The 19300-nt window shown below is 44.5% G+C and overlaps 1 protein-coding gene across 2 annotated transcripts in view; it reads right to left on the bottom strand.

Moving 5' to 3' along the window:
* The window catches only part of LDLRAP1 (low density lipoprotein receptor adaptor protein 1), a 74543-nt gene extending 60176 nt beyond the window's left edge, over positions 1 to 14367 (bottom strand). The window contains exon 1 of one of the 2 annotated variants that reach the window (XM_063311811.1): positions 14075 to 14367. In XM_063311811.1, the coding sequence (XP_063167881.1) occupies positions 14075 to 14159 (85 nt within the window). In that variant the 5' untranslated portion in view covers positions 14160 to 14367. The remainder of the gene's footprint in view (positions 1 to 14074) is intronic. The other variant, XM_063311812.1, reaches the window with a different exon arrangement.
* Positions 14368 to 19300: the final 4933 nt, after the last annotated feature.

Below are 19300 nucleotides of genomic sequence, written 5' to 3'. Positions count from 1 at the left end.
AGATATCAGCAACCAACAATGGGAGAGGAGCTCATTAGTAGCTTATCTCATAAATGGCAGCTGTCCAAGCTGCCAAAAACATGGGAAGGAGAGATTCAAAACATTCAAAGACACTAATAAATGAGGGACAGAGATTCTAGGATTCTGCACTTTACCTCTAATTCTTGCATTAAAATCCCTTTATTGAAGCCTGTGAGATTCCCGTTTTCTTGATCATGTCCTGCATACTAGACTTGACCCAAAGCCTTGAGAGCCATCTGTTGAGGATATTTTCATTTTGAATCCTGCTCTGAGCAGGGAGTTGGGATTGATGGCTGCAGTGGCCCCTTGAAACTCTGTGATTCGTGGAAAATAACCAATATCCCAACCTGCTCAGGGCCCTGCTGCCCCACTGGCTGCCCCACTGCCCAGCATGATTCCTTCTCCTGCAAGTGTCTGATTCTGATCTCAGGGCTTACATTGAGGTTCTCCTGCCTTCTGGTGGACCAAGTACTATGTCTTAGGTACTGGATCTGCACAGGCTCAGGAGTTCATCACCTCCCTGGCTTAGTCTCAGGCCCAACCTACTCAGGTGGTCCTATGTGATACCCTGGAGCAGCTGTTTAGGTACCTGGTTTTGGAAGGTTCCTGCTGAGCCAACCCAGTTACAAAAGAGTTTATAAGCAGGGGAGAAAGGTGTGAGGATTCTGGATTGTAGTGTGCCCATTTCTGCAGGCTCTGTGAAAGCTCCTTAACCATTGTGTTTTGTTCCATGCCCCTCTCAAACTTTCAGCCCTCAGCATGAATACCCAAGAGCTGGATGCCTGCAAGCAGATGGAGAAAGTTGGCTGGTGATTCAGAGCCTTTCAACTGGGATCTCAGCAGGAAATGCTTGACACAGGAAGTCAACAGAGGAAGGAATGCTGCAACAATAGGATATAGCAACAACACCCTTCGTATATCTTGTCTATCGCCCACAGAAATCAGGGGCAGAGAACTCATACCTCACCCACTTTCAGTTTGATGCATAAGGGGGTTCCCCCCATAACACCCCGCACATTATAAAGTGGGTGACCTTGGGCCAGTCACTCTCTCTCAGCCCTAGGAAGGAGGCAAGGGCAAACCACTTCTGAAAAACCTGCCAAGAAAACTGCAGGGACTTGTCCAGGCAGTTGCCAGGAGTCCACACTGAGTCAATATGCTTGGTTAAGTGTTCCTGTCAGCTGGTTTTGCTTTAAATATGGTTGCTTCCCATTGTTGACCATCCAAAACTGCATTGTTCTTTTGCTTTCTGGCTTCATGGCCAAACTGGAACTAGAACTCGTGGTCTCCTGGTTTCTAGCCTGGTGCCTTTACCACTACCCCAGACTGGCTCTCCAAGTATGGCTGGTCCCAAAAATCTGAGCAGGAATGCACCTGTGAGCACTTGGATGGAAACCCCCAGAAACTCCCAGAGCCATAAATTAGATTGAGAAGTTGAAGACCCATCTCTAAAAAAGGAAACAGCAAACATTTCCATCCCAGTGGCGTGGACACATCCTAGAAGTCACTAGGAGTTTAGATTATCTTAAAAGAGTCTGTTTAATGCTAGTGGCCGTATCTAGCGTTTGTGCACAGAAGGGTAAAACGAAAGGGTGTCAAGCCATAGGAATCAAATTCTTTCCATCTATAGCTTGTTCAGTCTTAATGAGGGGTCTTGCCCAGATCTGGAGCTTCCAGTCCTTCAAGAGGAGAAGCCAGAATAGAACGATACCATATGCACAGCCCATGCCCGTACAGCTGAGCTCTGGCAGCAGCACAATTCTACAGAAGCAATAAAATGCAAACAGCCAGGTACCTGGCCCACCTCTCCTTAGGATCAAAAGGCACTCCAGTAAAAAGGATCCCTTTTGTAGATCCTTTAGGGCACCAAGAATTGTTACCCAGTTCTAGCCAAACAGCTGGTACAGGACTTGATTAGATGAATCCAGTATTTGTTTGCCTTTCTGAGACTCAACTCAGAAATACACAATGCAGGTGCCATAGAAACAATTACAGAAATTAGTTGGGAGAGGAAAGAGAGGGGAAGCCCAATTAAATGGACTAGACCCCAGGAATGTATCTTTCTTCCCCCATCTATTTTTTTTGAAGACCAGTAGGGGTCCTACAACTTCGACCAGCCTATTATTGTACCAGTGAAGATGCCAGAGTAGATGTGGGGAAACCCAGGTTGTTGTCCATCTTCAGCCATGGAAGCTCCTTGGTGTTACTGGGCCAGAAACTCTCTTTCAGCCCAACCTTCCTCACAGGTTGTGATTGGAGGGGAAGAGGAAGCACCATGCAGGCTACCTTGAGCTCCAGCAGAAAAGGCAGGACATAAATCAAATCAATCGATCAATTAAATAAATAATCAGCCATCATCAGTCTGGCCAAGTACACTGGACCACAAAGAGAAGGCCCTAATGGCCAAAACAATATAATTAGTTCTTATTCTGGGATTAATAAACATGTTTTGTTTTGTTGGAGGGAGGTTAAACACATTGGAACTCATCTGGCAGAAAAGAGAAGCTACTGTAGTTGGCGCCCAAACTATCATTTAACTGGCAGCCTTGATTCCATCAAGTTATGTCAACAATTTCCACACCGGTCATGAAAGAGCGGAAATTTTAAGAACTGGAGTGTGTCTGACTTTCTTTCCTTTCTGTTCTGTTTGTCTTGCCTTTTATATTGAGAGCATATGTTGTATATAAAAAAGGCATCATCATCATCACCATCACCATCATGATGTGTTAGGGCAGTGTTTCTTGACTTTGGCCACTTGAAGATGTGTGGACTTCATCTCCCAGAATTCCCCAGCCAGCATCTTCAAGTGGCCAAGGTCGAGAAACACTGTGTTAGAGACTGTCCTGCAACTACAGATCTTCATAAAGCTGTCCTTGGAACCAGGTTTGGCTAGAAAGAAGGGTTAAAAATAAATGCTTTTAAAAATTAAACCTGAGCAGAATAGTTTCAAGAAGATCCCATCTTTAGAGAAGTTAGGGAAGAGGTAGGGACAGCTTACATTAATTTTAGATATTCATTTGATCTTCTCCACCCATCAACAAATTCTTAGTCTGACTTATGAAAATTTAAAATTACAATAGGCATATACAAGAACATTAAACAGCTTATTAAGAAAAGCAGTGTAGCACAGTAAGATGAAATATCCATAAACATTGAATATCATACAATCATCCATACGGAATTAAAAGGCTAAGGAAAAACTATTAAAAAATCTTTGCTGGGGATTGAAATGCATTGAAGATAGGTGGACATTCTATGGGAGGAACAGAGAAATTAAGTTTGGTGCTAAACAGAGACCTCAGATGGTGAGCAGACTTGGAAGAAAATCCTTTAACTTTCATGCAGGTGCAAAGATGAAGACTTATTTTTTAGAACCGATAATGTGTATTTGCATGGCAAGGCGAGGCGATAGCAGTAGGGCTGCAAAAATAGAATCCAAAGATCTCATGTGGCCCACTGTTTCAGACTTCTGTGATACGTTAATAGAAAGAAAATCAGAGTCTTGCTGGATTCATGCATTCTGCTCAGCAACCATGTGATTTGCTTGCTTGTGGCTTTACGCGTTGTGCAAACCCAGCTCACTGGAGTTTCCGCTTAAACTGTGGCTTGGTGCAATTATATAAATCCAAACTGTGACTACAGATCACTAAATAACAAGTGAAAAATAAGGGAACCAGAGGGTGTGATGGGAAAGGATTTTGAAATATTGGTGATGGGGCAACTCTTTAAAAAAAACCCATAGGCAGATTACTGGACAGTAGCAAACAGTGCACTGTAGTTCTGCTTGCTCTTTTGACCAAGGCTGCTGCAGTGCCTATGAATACATCAGCTGATTGCCACTGACATTTTGATAGGAAAAAAGGTAAAGGTAAAGGTTTCCCTTGACGTAAAGTCCAGTCAAATCCGACTCTAGGGGGCGGTGCTCATCTCCGTTTCTAAGCCTTGGAGCCGGCGTTGTCATAGACACTTCCGGGTCATGTGGCCAGCATGACGACTCGGAACGCCGTTACCTTCCCGCCGAAGCGGTACCTATTGATCTACTCACATTTGCATGCTTTCGAACTGCTAGGTGTGCAGGAGCTGGGACGAGCAACGGGAGCTCACCCCGCCGCGCGGTTTCGAACCGCCGACCTTCCGATCGGCAGCTCAGCGGTTTAACCCGCAGCGCCACCGCGTCCCACATAGGATAGGAAACACTCCATTAATATGCTTTCCGAAAGACTGAACACTCGGAGGTGTGCCTCTCAAACGTCTGTTTTTACGTCACAGACAAAGCAGCAATCATTCAGGCAATGTGTTAAATAAGTTATATTTTCAAGACGAAACCACAACAAGAACCTCATAAGCTGGCAATGTTTCAGCCAAAAAGATAATGACCAAGAACAAACTCTGCATGCATTTCAGGACCAGAAATTGTAGTTATGCCAGTGATCCTGAAGTAGTAAGACCTGAAATGTTTCTGCCTGCCATTTACTCCCTTGAGGAGGTTAAGGAAAGAGAGAGTCTCCTGGAGAAATTGGGAATCTCCTCATTTCTGAAATAGCTCCATCAACTTTTGTCTTCTTCCTTGTGGTCCTTTGCCTGATACAAGTCAGCTTAACTGCCATACAATAGTAGGCTAGTTCTCCACAGGAAACTTCTAAAGGGATAATCTAGGTGATCTACTACTTTGACCCACAAAATAATGCTTGGAGTAAGACTTACAGGTGAGTTACCATAACCTTCTCCAGGCTGGTACGCTCCCCTCCCTAACAACTCCTTGACAACCTGACCATTTTTTGGTGGGAATTCTAGAAGTAGCAGTCCCAACAGTCTGGAGGACACGAGGATGGAGAAGGCCAACGTCTAGGCATCAGAGAATTCACCTCTCCTGCTTAAATATTACTGAAACAAATTTAAATAGGAGATTCAGTTGTTGTTTTTCCTAAGACATCATACTAAAAGGTATTATTACCTTTTAACATTCCATCAGTCCTGCTCTGGAATATGCTTACAATCAAGCAGAATCTCCACTCTTAAAAAGGATCCCTTTTACTAAGTGCTGGCACAACTCATCATAAGACCACCCTATCATTTCAGAACTCTGATTCACAAACTTCACAAGCTTTCCCCAGAGCTATGAAGAACAGTCTCGGCCAAAGATTAGAGCACAGCCAAACATCTTCATCCTACCTGCTTGTAAGAATGAGCTGCAGGTAACTTGGATCAGAGTTAGCTGGACAAGATATGAGCTAACAAGCAAACCAGATCCCAGATCCCAGATCCCACTTCTCTGTAATCAATTAAAGAGCCACAGATAATAGAATCCTTAATATGGAGCCTTCCAGCTGTCTTGAACTATAAGTTCCATCACACCCAGCCCATATGGCCAAATGACACGTGGGGTAAGGATGCTGGAGGACCCTAACTCTACACATCTGGAAAGCATTATATGTGGGAAAATGGTGCTTTTAGAACGTTTGGCTGTGCAGAAGTGCCCGAAGAGGGAAAGTTAAGGACTCCTGATCTGGATCAACAACTGTTTCGCAAGATTGAGAAATGCAGAACACCAATTCTCACTTCTACTTGATCATAATAAGTGCAGGCGACCATATTTGCTTTCTTTTCTTCTTGTAAACAAACAAACAAGATATCACCAAAACAAAAAGAAAGCATAGTAATAACCACAATGTTACAAGGAAAAAAGTATACATTTGGAAACCCACACACACACTTGTAAATTAAGGAGAGCTGGTAAATGTTAAAGGTCCATATTTCTGTCCCCCCCTCAAAAGATATTTGAAAACTCTTAGCAAAGGATGACTTTGTTAATGTAGCTAAAAATGGAAAGCAGGTTTGAATAAAAGAATTCTGAATGAAGCAACCCGTTTTGAAAGAACTGATTAAACTTAGTCCTGCCATGGAAAGTTGAAATTCAACTGGCTGAAAGCCTCCGAGGCCTTTTAAGAAGAGACAGCACGTAAATTATAAGTAGCCCAAAACGTGTGACATTGTCTAACAGGATTAAATAATGCGCTGACTGGACATGATACGGCCTTCCAACTTTGCCAAGCTGACAGTATAGATTAAATTTCCATCTCCCGTTTTGTATACTGAATTGTGTTATTGTACCCCTGGTTTTAATGATGGAAATTGAGTTTATTATGTATTGCAACTGGTAGTCCCTGGGTTAAGAATGCCCGGTTTACAGATGACCCATAGTTAAGAACAGACCCTACTGTAGCAAAATTTGAGTTAAATACACAAAGATTTGAGTTAATTACACAATACTACTTATACAGTGTTATACAATGATACTGTTCCAGCTTACATACAAATTCAACTTAAGGACAGACCTTGGGAATGGAACTCATTCTTAAACTGTAGAACTATTCTGTTGCACTTATTTTCTTGGGGGCACTAAACATATCTGTTACTTGCTTCACACCCACAAATTCATGAGGCTATTGAGAAAAAATGGCTGTTCTCAACAAATTCAGAGGCTATCCAAAAGTCTTCTCTAAGTAGCATTAAAATGACCTGGTTTATGAAAGACAGTTTACCTGCAACCAAAAAGCGATGCACAAAATTTTTACTAGTTATAAAACCAATGAAAGTCCCAATGCCTCCTGGGAAACCTCACAAAAGCCACTACTCTCTCTGAAACCTGTCTCACAGGCTTTTTTCTAAAGGTGGAATTAGATAAATGGGCACACAACAGCTTGCGTTTTGTGGAAGATGAAAAATGGACAAGAATCCAGGAAGACAATGGGACAAATCAATAGCAGCTTTAAAAACTCAACATGGGGAGTCAACACAGGATTTCTCTTGTATTCCACAGGAGATGGCACTCAGGTGCAGACTTTTACATAGCAGTGTTATCTTCTTCTGCTCTAATCAGTGTTTCTCAACCTTGGCAACTTTAAGATGTGTAGACTTCAACTCCCAGAATTCCCCAGCCAGGCATGCTGGTTGGGGAGTTCTGGGAATTGAAGTCCACACATCTTAAAGATGCCAAGGTTGAGAAACACTGCTCTAAATGGCTGGAGTAGAACCAATAGGAAAGCATCTTTTGCTGGAAATGTTTAAGCAGCAGCTAAACAGTTGCCTGGCAGAGATGCTCACAGTGGTACTTAACATTTGTAAATCCTGCACTGAGTGGGAGCACAATCTAATAATCCCCAGGATTATTTTTTATACTTCTACAAAAACAACGGCACGCTGTTTCGGCTTTTACGGCATGCTGTAAACTTTTACAGATCATAATGCTAGCTGTAGAGGAAGGGAAAGGGAATAATGATCAGCAATGAATGTGAATCACCGTTAGACGCAAAGCTTTTCATCTTGGAAGTCTATCACACCCAATACATGATCACAAGGAAGAATCACAAAGGATTCTTCCAGCGAGCAGGAACATTAGATCTGGCTATGGCTAAGAGTAGCCAAGCATCATGTGCTCTAAGCTCAAGACTGTCAGATCTAAGCTTAAAGGAACACATCCCACTGTTTTGACAGCTAACGGAGATGTAATGAGGCCAATTGGTACACAGCCAGGTGAAAAATCTGCACTCCAACCTTACCTTTTAACCTACACCAGGTTTTAAAGGCCTTTTTTTTTTTTTAGAAAGCAGGAAAAAGAGAAGTGGAACATCAAAATTCTTTCTGGCAAAAATTGCCATGAAATTAGCATCTAATCCAGGGTTTCTCAGCCAGGGTCCTGTGGCACCCTAGGGTTCCACGAGAGGTCACTAGGGGTTCCCTGGGAAATCACAATGTATTTTAAAAATTATTTCAAATTCGGGCAACTTCACATTAAAGAGGTTTCATTTTTTAGTTTAGGAACACTGCTAATGCACATATAGACATTAAACTAATATACTAATTTTGTATCTTCTGGCCTCTATTTGAGCCTGAATGTGCAGGGGTTCCCCGAGGCCTGGAAAATATTTCAAGGGTTCCTTCAGGGCCAGAAAGTTGAGAAAGGCTGATCTAACCAATCAAAAATCTAGAGATCTGAGACTCAAGAAAAATTGACTTGACCACAGACCAGGTTTGGCCATTTACTCCAGTTTTATAAAGAACTTACAGATTTCCAGAGACTATACACCTTTTTTTCTTTGAAAGGTACAACAGGATGTGGTTTGCTATTCTTCTGGTTTAAAAAAAAAACTTTTCAGATGGGCCTATAGCTTTGTAGGCCACTTCACAAGGTTATACTGCACACATAATACAGAAAAATCAGAAGCTGAGTCTTCATAATCTATTTGCTTTTATGACTGTACTATTAACGGCTATGTTTTAATATCAAACAGGAAGCATATAAATTACAGCAAGGTGACCAAGAAGCTGAGCTGGAGATCAGGAAATCTCTAGTTCAAATCACACTTATACTGTACTAAGAACTCACTTACATCTCTCCCATCAGTAATATGGAATAAAAGGCACAAAGGTCACTAGTGTGAGCAAGCGAGTGACGCCTAGATTTCTGGAGAAAGCCTTATCAGCCTCAGCCAATGGGGAAGCATTGTGGGACTTGTAGTGTTAAAAAGTGCAGCAGGCAACAGGTTATCGGCTCCTGAAATAGAAAATGTAGGCACTTTAAACACACTGCAGGTATCTTCAATAAGATCCTTTTAGGGATTTTTTTCCCCCAACTTGGCAACTTTAAGAGGCGTGGACTTCAACTCCCAGAATTCCCCAGCCAGGCATGCTGGCTGGGGAATTCTGGGAGTTGAAGTCCACGCCTCTTAAAGTTGCCAAGTTGGAAAAACACTGTCCTAGAGGATTAGGCATTATCCTTCTTAGTGCTGCTTCTTTAAGGTTTCATGAAGATAGCAAGAAGGGTTTTTCCTCACCCTGCCCAGATGTTTTGGTCTTTAGGTTTTCATGTATCATAGCACAAGTTGTGCTTTTGCTGTGAACCACAAGTTCAAATCTTCTCTTTATCATTCACTTGCTCTCTCCTCTGCCCCCAAATCTGCATTATGGGAGGTACTAATCACTGCCCCACGTTAAGGAACCACTGCAAGCATCATAAACACTGCAATTCACTCTAGAAATAGGGTTTTCTGTTGTTCTTTTTTCAAAACACTAAATATACCCCAGTAATCATAAGCAATCAGATAATACAACTATCCTTCTCCTCTGAGGGTATCCTATATCGTTTTCTATTTTACCAGTTATGAAAAATCAACAAAACAATATATTACACCAAGGCTAGAATCGCCATACACATATCTGGGAGTAAGTCCTTTTGAATTTAATGGGGCTTTTGGCAGAATTGCGCTGTTAGTTCAGAGCTAATATTGATATCTTTTATTTATTTATGTATTTCTTTAGTTGCTGCTTTTTATACTGCCCATTATCAGGATGAATATAACTTAAAACATATTATGACAGTGGACAGTAAATGTCCAAGGTCTTATTATGACCAAAAGGGATGTATGTATGTATGTATGTATCAAACTTTATCACCTCCCATCTCCCTCCCAAGCAGGTACTCTGGGCGGTCTACAAAAAAAATATATCTTTATCACTGCCCATCTCCCCCACACGGGGGACCCTGGGCGGTTCACAATAAAAACAATTTAAAATTAAATAAAATCATAAATAATATCAATAATCAATAAACACAAATATAAAATATAATGAAATCCAAGTAACGGCAGACCTAATTCAACCCATAAGGGGATAAGACCGGTCCCGGAAGGACTAAGGAACCAACCAGCCCCAAGAACGGCTCTTCCTCCTCCCCACTCCAGGCATGGTGGCAAAACCAGGTTTTCAACTGTTTTCTGAAGTCCCAAAGGGAGGAATGGAGAACAAAATACTTTAATCGGATCTAACAAAGCATATTTGTGGAAGGGGATGACGGGAGAATTCCAGATGAAGTATTTTCAATCCACTGAAAACTTATTTCGTAACTTATTGAGAGCAGCCAGAAGAACCCCTCTGGAGATAATCTTTACAGTCAGGGCAAGTATTTACGGGAGGAAATGATCGCTTGGGAACCTGGCCCCCAGCTAATTAGTGCTGTAAAATTTCACATCTAGTACCCCTCCTAGAAACAAGCTGAAAGATAGGGCCAAGCCTATACAAAACAGCCAGCATGATTCAACCTCTACCACTCAAGCAATCCATCAGGATAGCTACCAATAACAACATGTAAATGTGAAATGCGTAACAGTAAGCAAAACCAGCAAACTGGAAAAGCAGAATTAATAAAAATCAGCACAATCAGAACACGCTGCCAAGACTCAGAATATAAAAGCAGCTATTCACCGGGAACGACTGTACTTTGTAGTGGTTTTATATGCTTTGATCAAGTTCTAAGATCGTATTTGTTTTTTGTAGTTTTTAACTGTAAGCACCCAGCATTTGGATGGGTGGCTATATAGATAGAATCAATCAATCAATCAATCAATCAATCAATCAATCTAGGAAGACATCACAGAGCAGCGTTTCTCAACCTTGGCAGCTTGAAGATGTGTGGACTTCAAAGCCCAGAATTCCCCAGCCAGCTATGGGAATTCTGGGAGTTGAAGTCCACACATCTTAAAGTTCCCAAGGTTGAGAAACATTGTCATAGAGGGTGAGCATGAGTCTTCCATGGAAGCACCACTACTGAAAAAAGCAGACACCCCCCCATTGCCACTCAGATAGAAGGGAAGGGCCTTTGATAATAACCTGTAGAAATAGCCCCCCTAATTTAAACCAAAACTTACATCTATTAAATCTATACACATCAGGTCAGCCCTCATTGTCATGCCTCCAATGCCCCTGCTAAAATGCAAACGTTCTCTGTTGCTGAGATCTCGAGACTCACCAGCGGCTCTCACAGCTGCTACATGAAAACTTTGTTGTTGATCCTAAAGCCCAGTCAGATCAGCTGCTCTGGCCTTTCCAAGCGTGAACAGGTCTCCAAACCAGCCCTCCTTGCTGACCCAGGCTGTCTCTAGGGGCACCTTTACCCATGGCAAACTTAATCAGGGCTTATTCAATTAATCCAACTTTCTGGGTTTGCATGACACACTGAACTACAAACTAATCACGGGAACTGGGGGTCACTGGATGCACGATGCTAAAATGTAGCTGGCCATCTGTGGTTCAGTGTGTTGGATGGACACAGCCACATTTTATTTATTTCTCAAATTTTGTCACTGCCCATCTCCCCAAAAGAGGATTTTAACAACATCAGTGGGAGGAGGAGAAGAATGCTGTTTAAATCATTGTGATTGAGGAAGGGACTAGGTTAGAGTCATCAAGGCTGTGTTTACATGACGCACAGCAGTACAGTTGCCCACTCCTATTTTATTATAACTTGCTATGCGTAATAAATACAAGGTGAGGGTGGAAGGGATGATTCCTACTTTGAGGTCTCAGGAAGCAGAAGTCTGTACATAAGTAGTTAATTTTCCAAAGGCTTTTGTTGGCTGCTTGAATCAATGCATCTGGTTGTTGTGAAGTTAGGATGTAAGATGTGAAAAGGCTGAGGTTAAGAAAGAGGCAAAGCCTTGAATCACCACCTGGTTTGCAAAGCAGGGGACACCTAAGAGGTGTGATGGGAGGGAACTTGATGTCCAATGCTCTCTATGGGGGTATTTCTTCTTTGGAATAATCTGCCCCCCCCCCCCAGCAAGGGGGGCTCCCACTGTCAAATTATGCTTTTTCGGAAGGCCTTTCGAGTTTGATCAGGGTGGAATCACTGGTGCCCAAATGATTTTATCAAAGTAATTGTATTACTTGCATATTATTGCTTGAAACTGTATGTTGCTTTGAGTCCTAGATAACTGAGGTGATAAATAAATCCCATGAATAACTAAAATAATTTTTAAAAAATACACTAACATTTCAGTTAGCAGACCGTCGGGCAAATGTTTCATACTCCCCTTTCTCACTTAATCAACAAAATTCACTGTTATCCCCCCACAAAAGTCTGGACGATTCATGTTATTTCCATATTTCCATCCATTTCCATCATGACACAAAAGACATAAATTGCATCAGTAGCTCATGACCCCTTCAGATTTACAGGACCTTTTGGAGTCACGGTCATTGTTCTCTGAATCCCCAAGATACAAGAAATCACTTCTTGTTCAATATTAAGATTATATGCCATACATCAAAAAAAGGTCAACACCGGATGGTGTTTTATAAATAGAGGAGTCCAAATCACATCATTCTGAGCAATGGAGCCTGCTCTTTTCAAACTGAATCTACTCAGATGAATGAAGATTGCAGCTGTCTGGGTTCCCACCGGTTTGTTTTATTGTTCTTATTTCTCAGCCCAATCACTGGAGTTCAGGGAAGGGCCCATAATAAGCAACCACAGAAAAAGAAATAACATAAAGAAAATACCCTCTTCTCTGGAGAGCACCCCCCCAGATATCAGACTGGGCCAACTCTGTTAGCTTTTGGCAAAGCAATTAAGGCAAGTCCCGATTGTTTCAGAGGGCCTTCAAAGTTGCATTTGCTCCCTCAAGGAGAGTGGACATTTCTATGTGTCATGGTTGTTCCTTGGGGTCTGGATAATATACATTCGTTGTTGCTGTATTTTGTTTTTAATCCTATTACTGTTTGGGAGTCTGCAAGCCATTCAAGGTTCACTTCGGACTGGTGTGGCATTTAAGCCTAGCAAAGAAATTTCTGTTGCTGTTCCATCCACCCAACCATCAGCTGGATCTCATGAACCCTTGACCTCAATTTGCCTGTTCTTCTTAGCAATAATAGGTATGGCAGGAAAATGAAGCAGCTCTAATTTCACAATATCCAGAATGCTCACTCATTTGGATTATGTTCCATGGGATTTATTTTTAGCTAGGAACAGGTGAGCCCATGCTTTGGAAGTTCAACAGCCCAGATTCCAAGGTTCTGGAAGTTGGAAATGCAGCAAATCTGGGAGACACCAGGTAAGGGAGGCCTGAGTAGAATCCTAGCCTGTTAGATAGGGGATTAACGGCGTCTTAATCTCACCCTGGCTGAAAGAGGATTTGAACCTCACCTTCAAAGAGTCAAGTCACCTCTATTTCCTGTGCAACCCAAAGAGACAGACTCAATCGGAGACATAAGGCACGGTTGTTAGTACTCGTCTACCGTCATCAGATTGCCAAAAAGGACAGAGCCTGCTTCAACCACCACACAGTCGAAATTTTAACAAAGAAAACAACAGAAGTTGCAGCCAGGTCGCACACACAATATGCAATTATGTCGGTGGCAAATGGGCAGGCTTGTTTACCCGGGAGGCAGGGGAACGATGCCCTGTTTTTTTTTTTTACACTTCCGTTTTTGAATTTTCACGGCTTTTCGGCTGCAAAGCCCTTTTAAAGAATTTGTGCCCGATAGCAAAGCCTGTGAAATCGCAAGCATTCGAGAGGACCCACTTTTCCTCCAGATCACGTTCGGACTACGGGTCCCAGCATAACCAGCCAGCATAGCCGCTGCTAGGAATTCTGGGAACTGTAGTCCCAACGCATGGGCAGGGGAGACAGAATTGGAAAGTTACAGAACGGTGCTTTAAGTGAAAACTTTTCCCCTTCTTGCTGAATCCCCTCTGCTCGGAGGCATCCCGCTACCAGGCCGGATCGCGCCCTTCCGATCGGCCCCTAGAAAACGTATCGGCGCCGAGTACCAGGAAATCGAACCCTGCGCAGGGAACGCCGCTAGTTCAGGCGAGCCGCCGGCTCCTTCAAAGTAAACTTCGCGGACACAAAGTTACTCCGGCGCGCGGCGCAGAGAAATGCCTCCGCTTCTGCCGGAGTTCCCGGGCCGCGCGCGCCCCCGCTCCCGCGCTCCAGGGGGTTCCCCGGCGGCTGCCCCGAGACATCCCTGAGGGATTTCCTCCACTTCAGCCCGCGACATCCCGGCTCGTCGCCGTCCTCCGCTCCCCCTCAGCCCCTCCGGGGAGAAGGCGGCTCGGGACCCCCCGCCCGAGCCCGGCGACGCGAAGCCCCCCGGGCGGCCCGGAGACGCTGGCGGCGGCGCCCCGGCACGCCCGGAGCAGGCCACGGGCTGAGCAGGGAAGGGGGCGAGGCGGCCGGCGCAGGGTTCCCTCCCCCGCGCCCGCCGGCGGACTTACTCTTGTGCCGGCCGCTGCCCCAGCTCTGCTTGGCGATGCTGGGACTGCGGATGATGGCCCGCCCGGCGGATTTGAGCGCGTCCATGCCAGGCGGAGCCGGCGGCGGCGGAGCGCTCCTCGCCTCGGGACGGCTCGCAGAAACTCCGGGCAAACTTTTCCCCACGCGGGCCGGGGCCGCCCCGCCTTCGCTCCTCCTTCGCCGGGGGCAGCCGAGAGAGGGCCGCGGGAGGCTCCGTCGCGAGACCCCGGCCGCGCTGGCGCCCCGAGCCGCCGGCCAGCCGCTCTCCTCCGCCCCTCGCCGGCCGGTGCCAAGCAGCGGGAGGCACCGCGCGCGCCCGGCCCTGCGCTGGGCGGCGGCGGCGGCGGCGCGAGCAGGAAGCGGCTTCCAGCGCGGCCGGGCCGGGCCACCTCCACCGCGGGGCCTTGAGCGCGGCGGGCGCCGGGGACGGCTTCGGCCCCCTTCGACGGGCGCCTTCGCTGGCTTTGCTCCGACGCTCCCGAGCAGAGCAGGGCGTAACGGACTCCAGGAAGTTGCTGTCGACGTGATGGTCAGGGAGGAGAACCCCTTGGTCGGCAGGTCCAGGTTGCGCCGACTCTTACCCGGACTGTTCATCTCACACACACACACACTATATATATAGCGTCTGTGTCTGTGTCGATGGATGGATATAAAAAAAGCGTTGGTCTGGTGCGAAGGGGAAGATGTTGGGCTAGGAACAAGGAGTCCCAGTCCCCTGTAGGTTTTGAAGTTGCCCCTGTGGGGCAATCAGCTTTTCTCAGCCTTAAATTTCAGCTGCCTGGTGCAAGACTGAACCAGTGTGGTAGACTGTGGTCTGTAATCTTCAATACCTTCATCCTGCACTGGATTAAGTGGGGCTGACAGTTTTACTTCTTGTCTACCCTTGGGAGGGAAAGGTCCTCTTAAAATTCAGGGGCCCCTTCCTTTCCAATAAGTAGGGGACCACAAAAGTCTCACAACTTTCAAAACAGCCTGATCACCTGCCTGGCCTGCTTTGCCACTTTGATCCACATAACTGCAGCAGGATTTTCTCTACCTGGGCTGTTCAGTTAGCAGACCAAGCTTCCTCCCAACCAGGAGGTTTGCCACTAAGATGGAGAATGAATGAATGAATCACTCATCAATCAATCAATCAATCAATCAATCAAAATGTATTTATGGTCCAGTGCCAAACATAAGAAAAAGGCCAATACAGTAACTATAAAAAGGAATAAAAATGCAAGAAAGCCCTAAAACAGTTAACGGTTACTAACACGAGGGAGGAACTGGATGGCTTCTAACAGCCATAGCTATTGGTAAGAATTCTGCAACCTTCTTAGAGGTTTCTGAAGAGTGGTCACCCAGGAGAAGGGCAATGGCCTTCTGGCTGCAAGGGCAACTAGAGCTGTTAAAATTGGAAGTACTAAGCTTGATCGCCATTGGGTGTACAGTGGATATTTTAATAGCATATTTGAGACATTCTACCTCCAAGTCCAAATAAAGATGAGTTCGGCTTTCATATGGGAGGCTTATATATCTACCAGTTGTTGCTCTAATACAGTGTTTCTCAACCTCGGCAACTTTAAGGTGTGTGGACTTTGCTGGCTGGGGGATTCTGGGAGTTGAAGTCCACACACCTTAAAGTTGCCGAGGTTGAGAAACACCGCTCTAATCGATAGGGCCCCAATTCAGGTCAAAGTAAACAGTCTCCTATGAGAAGCATCTAAAAGGTCTCGGCAACTACTACTTTTTATACAAACTATTGAGAAAGCTTGCAGATTACTAGGGAATAGGCTGTTCCTTCTTTTTGTGACTGGACAGAAGAAAGACAGATTCAGTGAAGCCAAGCTGAAATTCCAAGGAGAAAATCTAGCAGCTGCAGTTCCTACCCATCCAGAGACAGGAAACAGATGGTGTCAGGCTGCAAATTAGTGCATATTTATCTGTGAGTAAATCTCATTGAAATCAATTGGGGTTACTTCTCAGTAGACCTAAGATTGCAGGGAAAATTAGATCTTGCTGGAGACAAGACAGATTTCAGTTTGCACCAGTTGGGACACAGAGACTCCCCAAAATAGAAAATCTAGTCATCCTAAAACGCAGCACGTACTTAGATTGTAAGGCAAAGAGAGCAGCAGAAGAAAATGTAGAGGTTTATTAGTAACCTGCAGATAGATTTTAAATATTATGATTGGGCCAGGTGATTTGGTACATTTGGACTTTGCATCACAAAGATTACACCACAGCTTCTTACATTTGACTGCCCTTTAGCTCTCTCTACACACCCCCACATAAATGTCAGCTCATTTCCCACAGCATACCAACCTAAATCCCAGTTGAATAAAGCAATCACTGTTTTCATGGAACATGTTGTGCCCAAATAAAGAAACCATAACACAATGTACACAACTTTAAAAAAAATTACTAAATTGCCACAACATGCTAAATCACAAACTGCCCACTGGCATTTTAATTTAGTTCAGCTTTTTCAACAAATGCAGCACTCAGTTATGGGATGGGTCAAAATTACATTGTCAGATGACTGGATTCACAGATGGTGGTAAGCACAGTTTGCTTAACTATAGTTTACTTATTCAACTTTATCAGTCTGCAATTGTCTGACTAGTTTCGTGCAATGTAAGCCATAGATTATAGTCTAGAAGCCACAATGGATGCTTGCATATGTTAAGCTAAAATCAGTCGAGCCATGTTTTGACTTACTGTAATGTATAAACAAGGCCAGCACATTCTAACCAGAGTTTTAACTTTTGTGTGAGGAAAGCTGTATCTGCACAAATGGCAAGAAATAAGACATCTACGTGGTGACTGCCAGATCTGGGCTGCAGAAATTCAGATGACCAGTAGATGATCATAGAATCATACAGTTGGAAGGGACCTTAGAGGTCATCAAGTCTAATTCCTTGCACACTACAGGATTCACCACACCATCCCCAGAATGGATTATCTAGCTTCTGTTTGAAAACCTCTAGTGAAGGAGAAGAAACCATGAGGTAACCTATTTCACTCACTGACACTCAATAAATTCTTCCTAGTGTCTAATCCAGTGTTTCTCAACCTTGGTGACTGGAAGATGGGTGGACTTCAACTCCCAGAATTCCCCAGCCAGGGAATTCTGGGAGTTGAAGTCCACCCATCTTCCAGTCACCAAGGCTGAGAAACACTGGTCTAATCTGTATCTACATCCTTGAGGTTTCATCCTATTTGTTCTAGTTTTACCCTCTGGAGCAAGTGAGAATAAGTCCAAACCATCTACAATATGACAGCCATTCAGGTATTTGAAGACAGCTCTCATGTCCCCTCTCAACTTTCTCTTCTGCAAGCTAAACATACCCAAGTCTTTTAACCATCCCTTATAGGACTTCCACCATCTTTGCATTTCCTCCAGTTTATCAATGATGCAGAACATTAACTGCTTGTTGCCATCTAGCGGTACAGAGAATTTTTGCAATCCAGATCAGGTAACCCTCTCTTAATACCTCCAAAAAGATGATAGCCAGAATTTGGTGGCAGTGGCCTATTTTCCCCCACTTCGCAAGAGGAGGGAGCAGACAAAGTGGGTGGCTGCACAGTGGAAGCCAGCCTGTGCTGGAAATCAAAATAAAAAGAGGCCGGCCCCTACATTTCCTCTCTGCAGGAAATCAATGGCCCTAATGCTTTCCCTAGGAACTTGCATTTAATACAGAACGGTCTGCTTAATTACACTGATGACATAATGGCTGCATTGATGCAGGAGGCTGAACAGATTCAGTCAAAAACCTCACGGCTGCATTTGCACAACACAGTAAGCTGGGCAAGGTGGCTGCACTGCACAAACCAAGCCCAATGGGTCAATCCGTATTTGAGTGTGTTGTAGAAAGCCAGAAGGTGGGATAACTTATTAACTGAGTTTATTCATTTATTATTTTCTATCCTGCTTTGACTTTGTACAACTCAAGGTAGGGTACATAATGCCCCCTGTCCTATTTTCCCCACAACAACAACCCTGTGAGGTGGGTTAGGGCTGAGTCCCCCAGCTGGCTTCCATGCCTAAGGCAGGACTAGAACTGACAGTTTCCTGGTTTCTAGTCTAGCACCTTCACCACAACACGTATGAGCTTGCAGTCCAATCTGCCTCACCAGGTTGTTGTAAGGTTAAATGTGTCTTGATACCCCTATGGATACCCCCTTAAATTCCCAGAGGAAAGACAGGATATACATGCTACCAAGCAATCCAAGGGGAGGCAGAGCATTAAGATGGTCTCATCTCTTGACCTCTTCTGGAATTATTATTGTGGTTGAATCGCACAGTCAGCCAGATGCTTAGACTGGATCTGGCATTTTTGTCCACCTATCAAGTCCTTCTCAAGGACCTGGGATAGACAGTTGTTGTTTAATAATATTAAAGGTACCGTCGCAGGATGTAAGCTGTTCCAAATAAAGCTGCCTTTTGCAACTGACCGATGGTGATTTTGTCAATGCCGATGGTGTTCAAGGGGTGCTCCAGAAGTTTTGGGATTGCACTCAAGGTGCCTATTACTATTGGTACTATCTTTGCTTCCTTTTGCTACAGTTGTTCTACTTCAATTTGCAGGTATTATTATTTGCCAACTCTGGGTGACTCACAACAATCAAACAAGAAAATCAATAAAACATAAAAGATCAAGATCAAAGGTGGCAAGTGTCACGAAGTGAGGGGCGTCGCTCTCCCTCGCCGAAGGCTTGGGTGAAGAGGCAGGTCTTCACAGCTCTTCTGAACAACCAGAAGGTGGTGGCCATCTGGATTTCAGGGGGAACCTTGTTCCAGCGGGCAGGTGCTGCTACAAAGAAGGCGTGCTTCCGGGGTCCTGATAGATGGCATTGTTTAATCAAAGAAACTGGGAGTGCACCAACCTTGCCAAATCAAATCAGCCAGGCAGATGCTATGGGAGACAGGGGTCCCTCAAAGAACCAGACCCTGTGCCAAATGTTGAGAGATGAATAAGGGGAAGGATCTTCACGTGCAATCCCTATGTGTAATGGTATGTGGGAAAGACCTTGGGAGACTGGGCCCAGAGATGCTGCCTAGGGAATGGTCAGATAAGAGAGGGCATAGCCCGCAGCTGGATAATGAGAGGGGCAAGAGGCTCAGAAGGGACCTTCTCTAAGTTATTGGGCTGTAAAGGGGATGGTGGGAGATTTGTACTTTCCGACTTGCAAGATTCTGTTAATGTAGCCTTACAATAAAGTAG

Source organism: Candoia aspera, chromosome 10 (genome assembly GCF_035149785.1).
Source record: "Candoia aspera isolate rCanAsp1 chromosome 10, rCanAsp1.hap2, whole genome shotgun sequence".
Taxonomy (NCBI): Eukaryota; Metazoa; Chordata; class Lepidosauria; order Squamata; family Boidae; genus Candoia; species Candoia aspera.
This window is presented reverse-complemented; position numbering and strand designations above follow the sequence as displayed.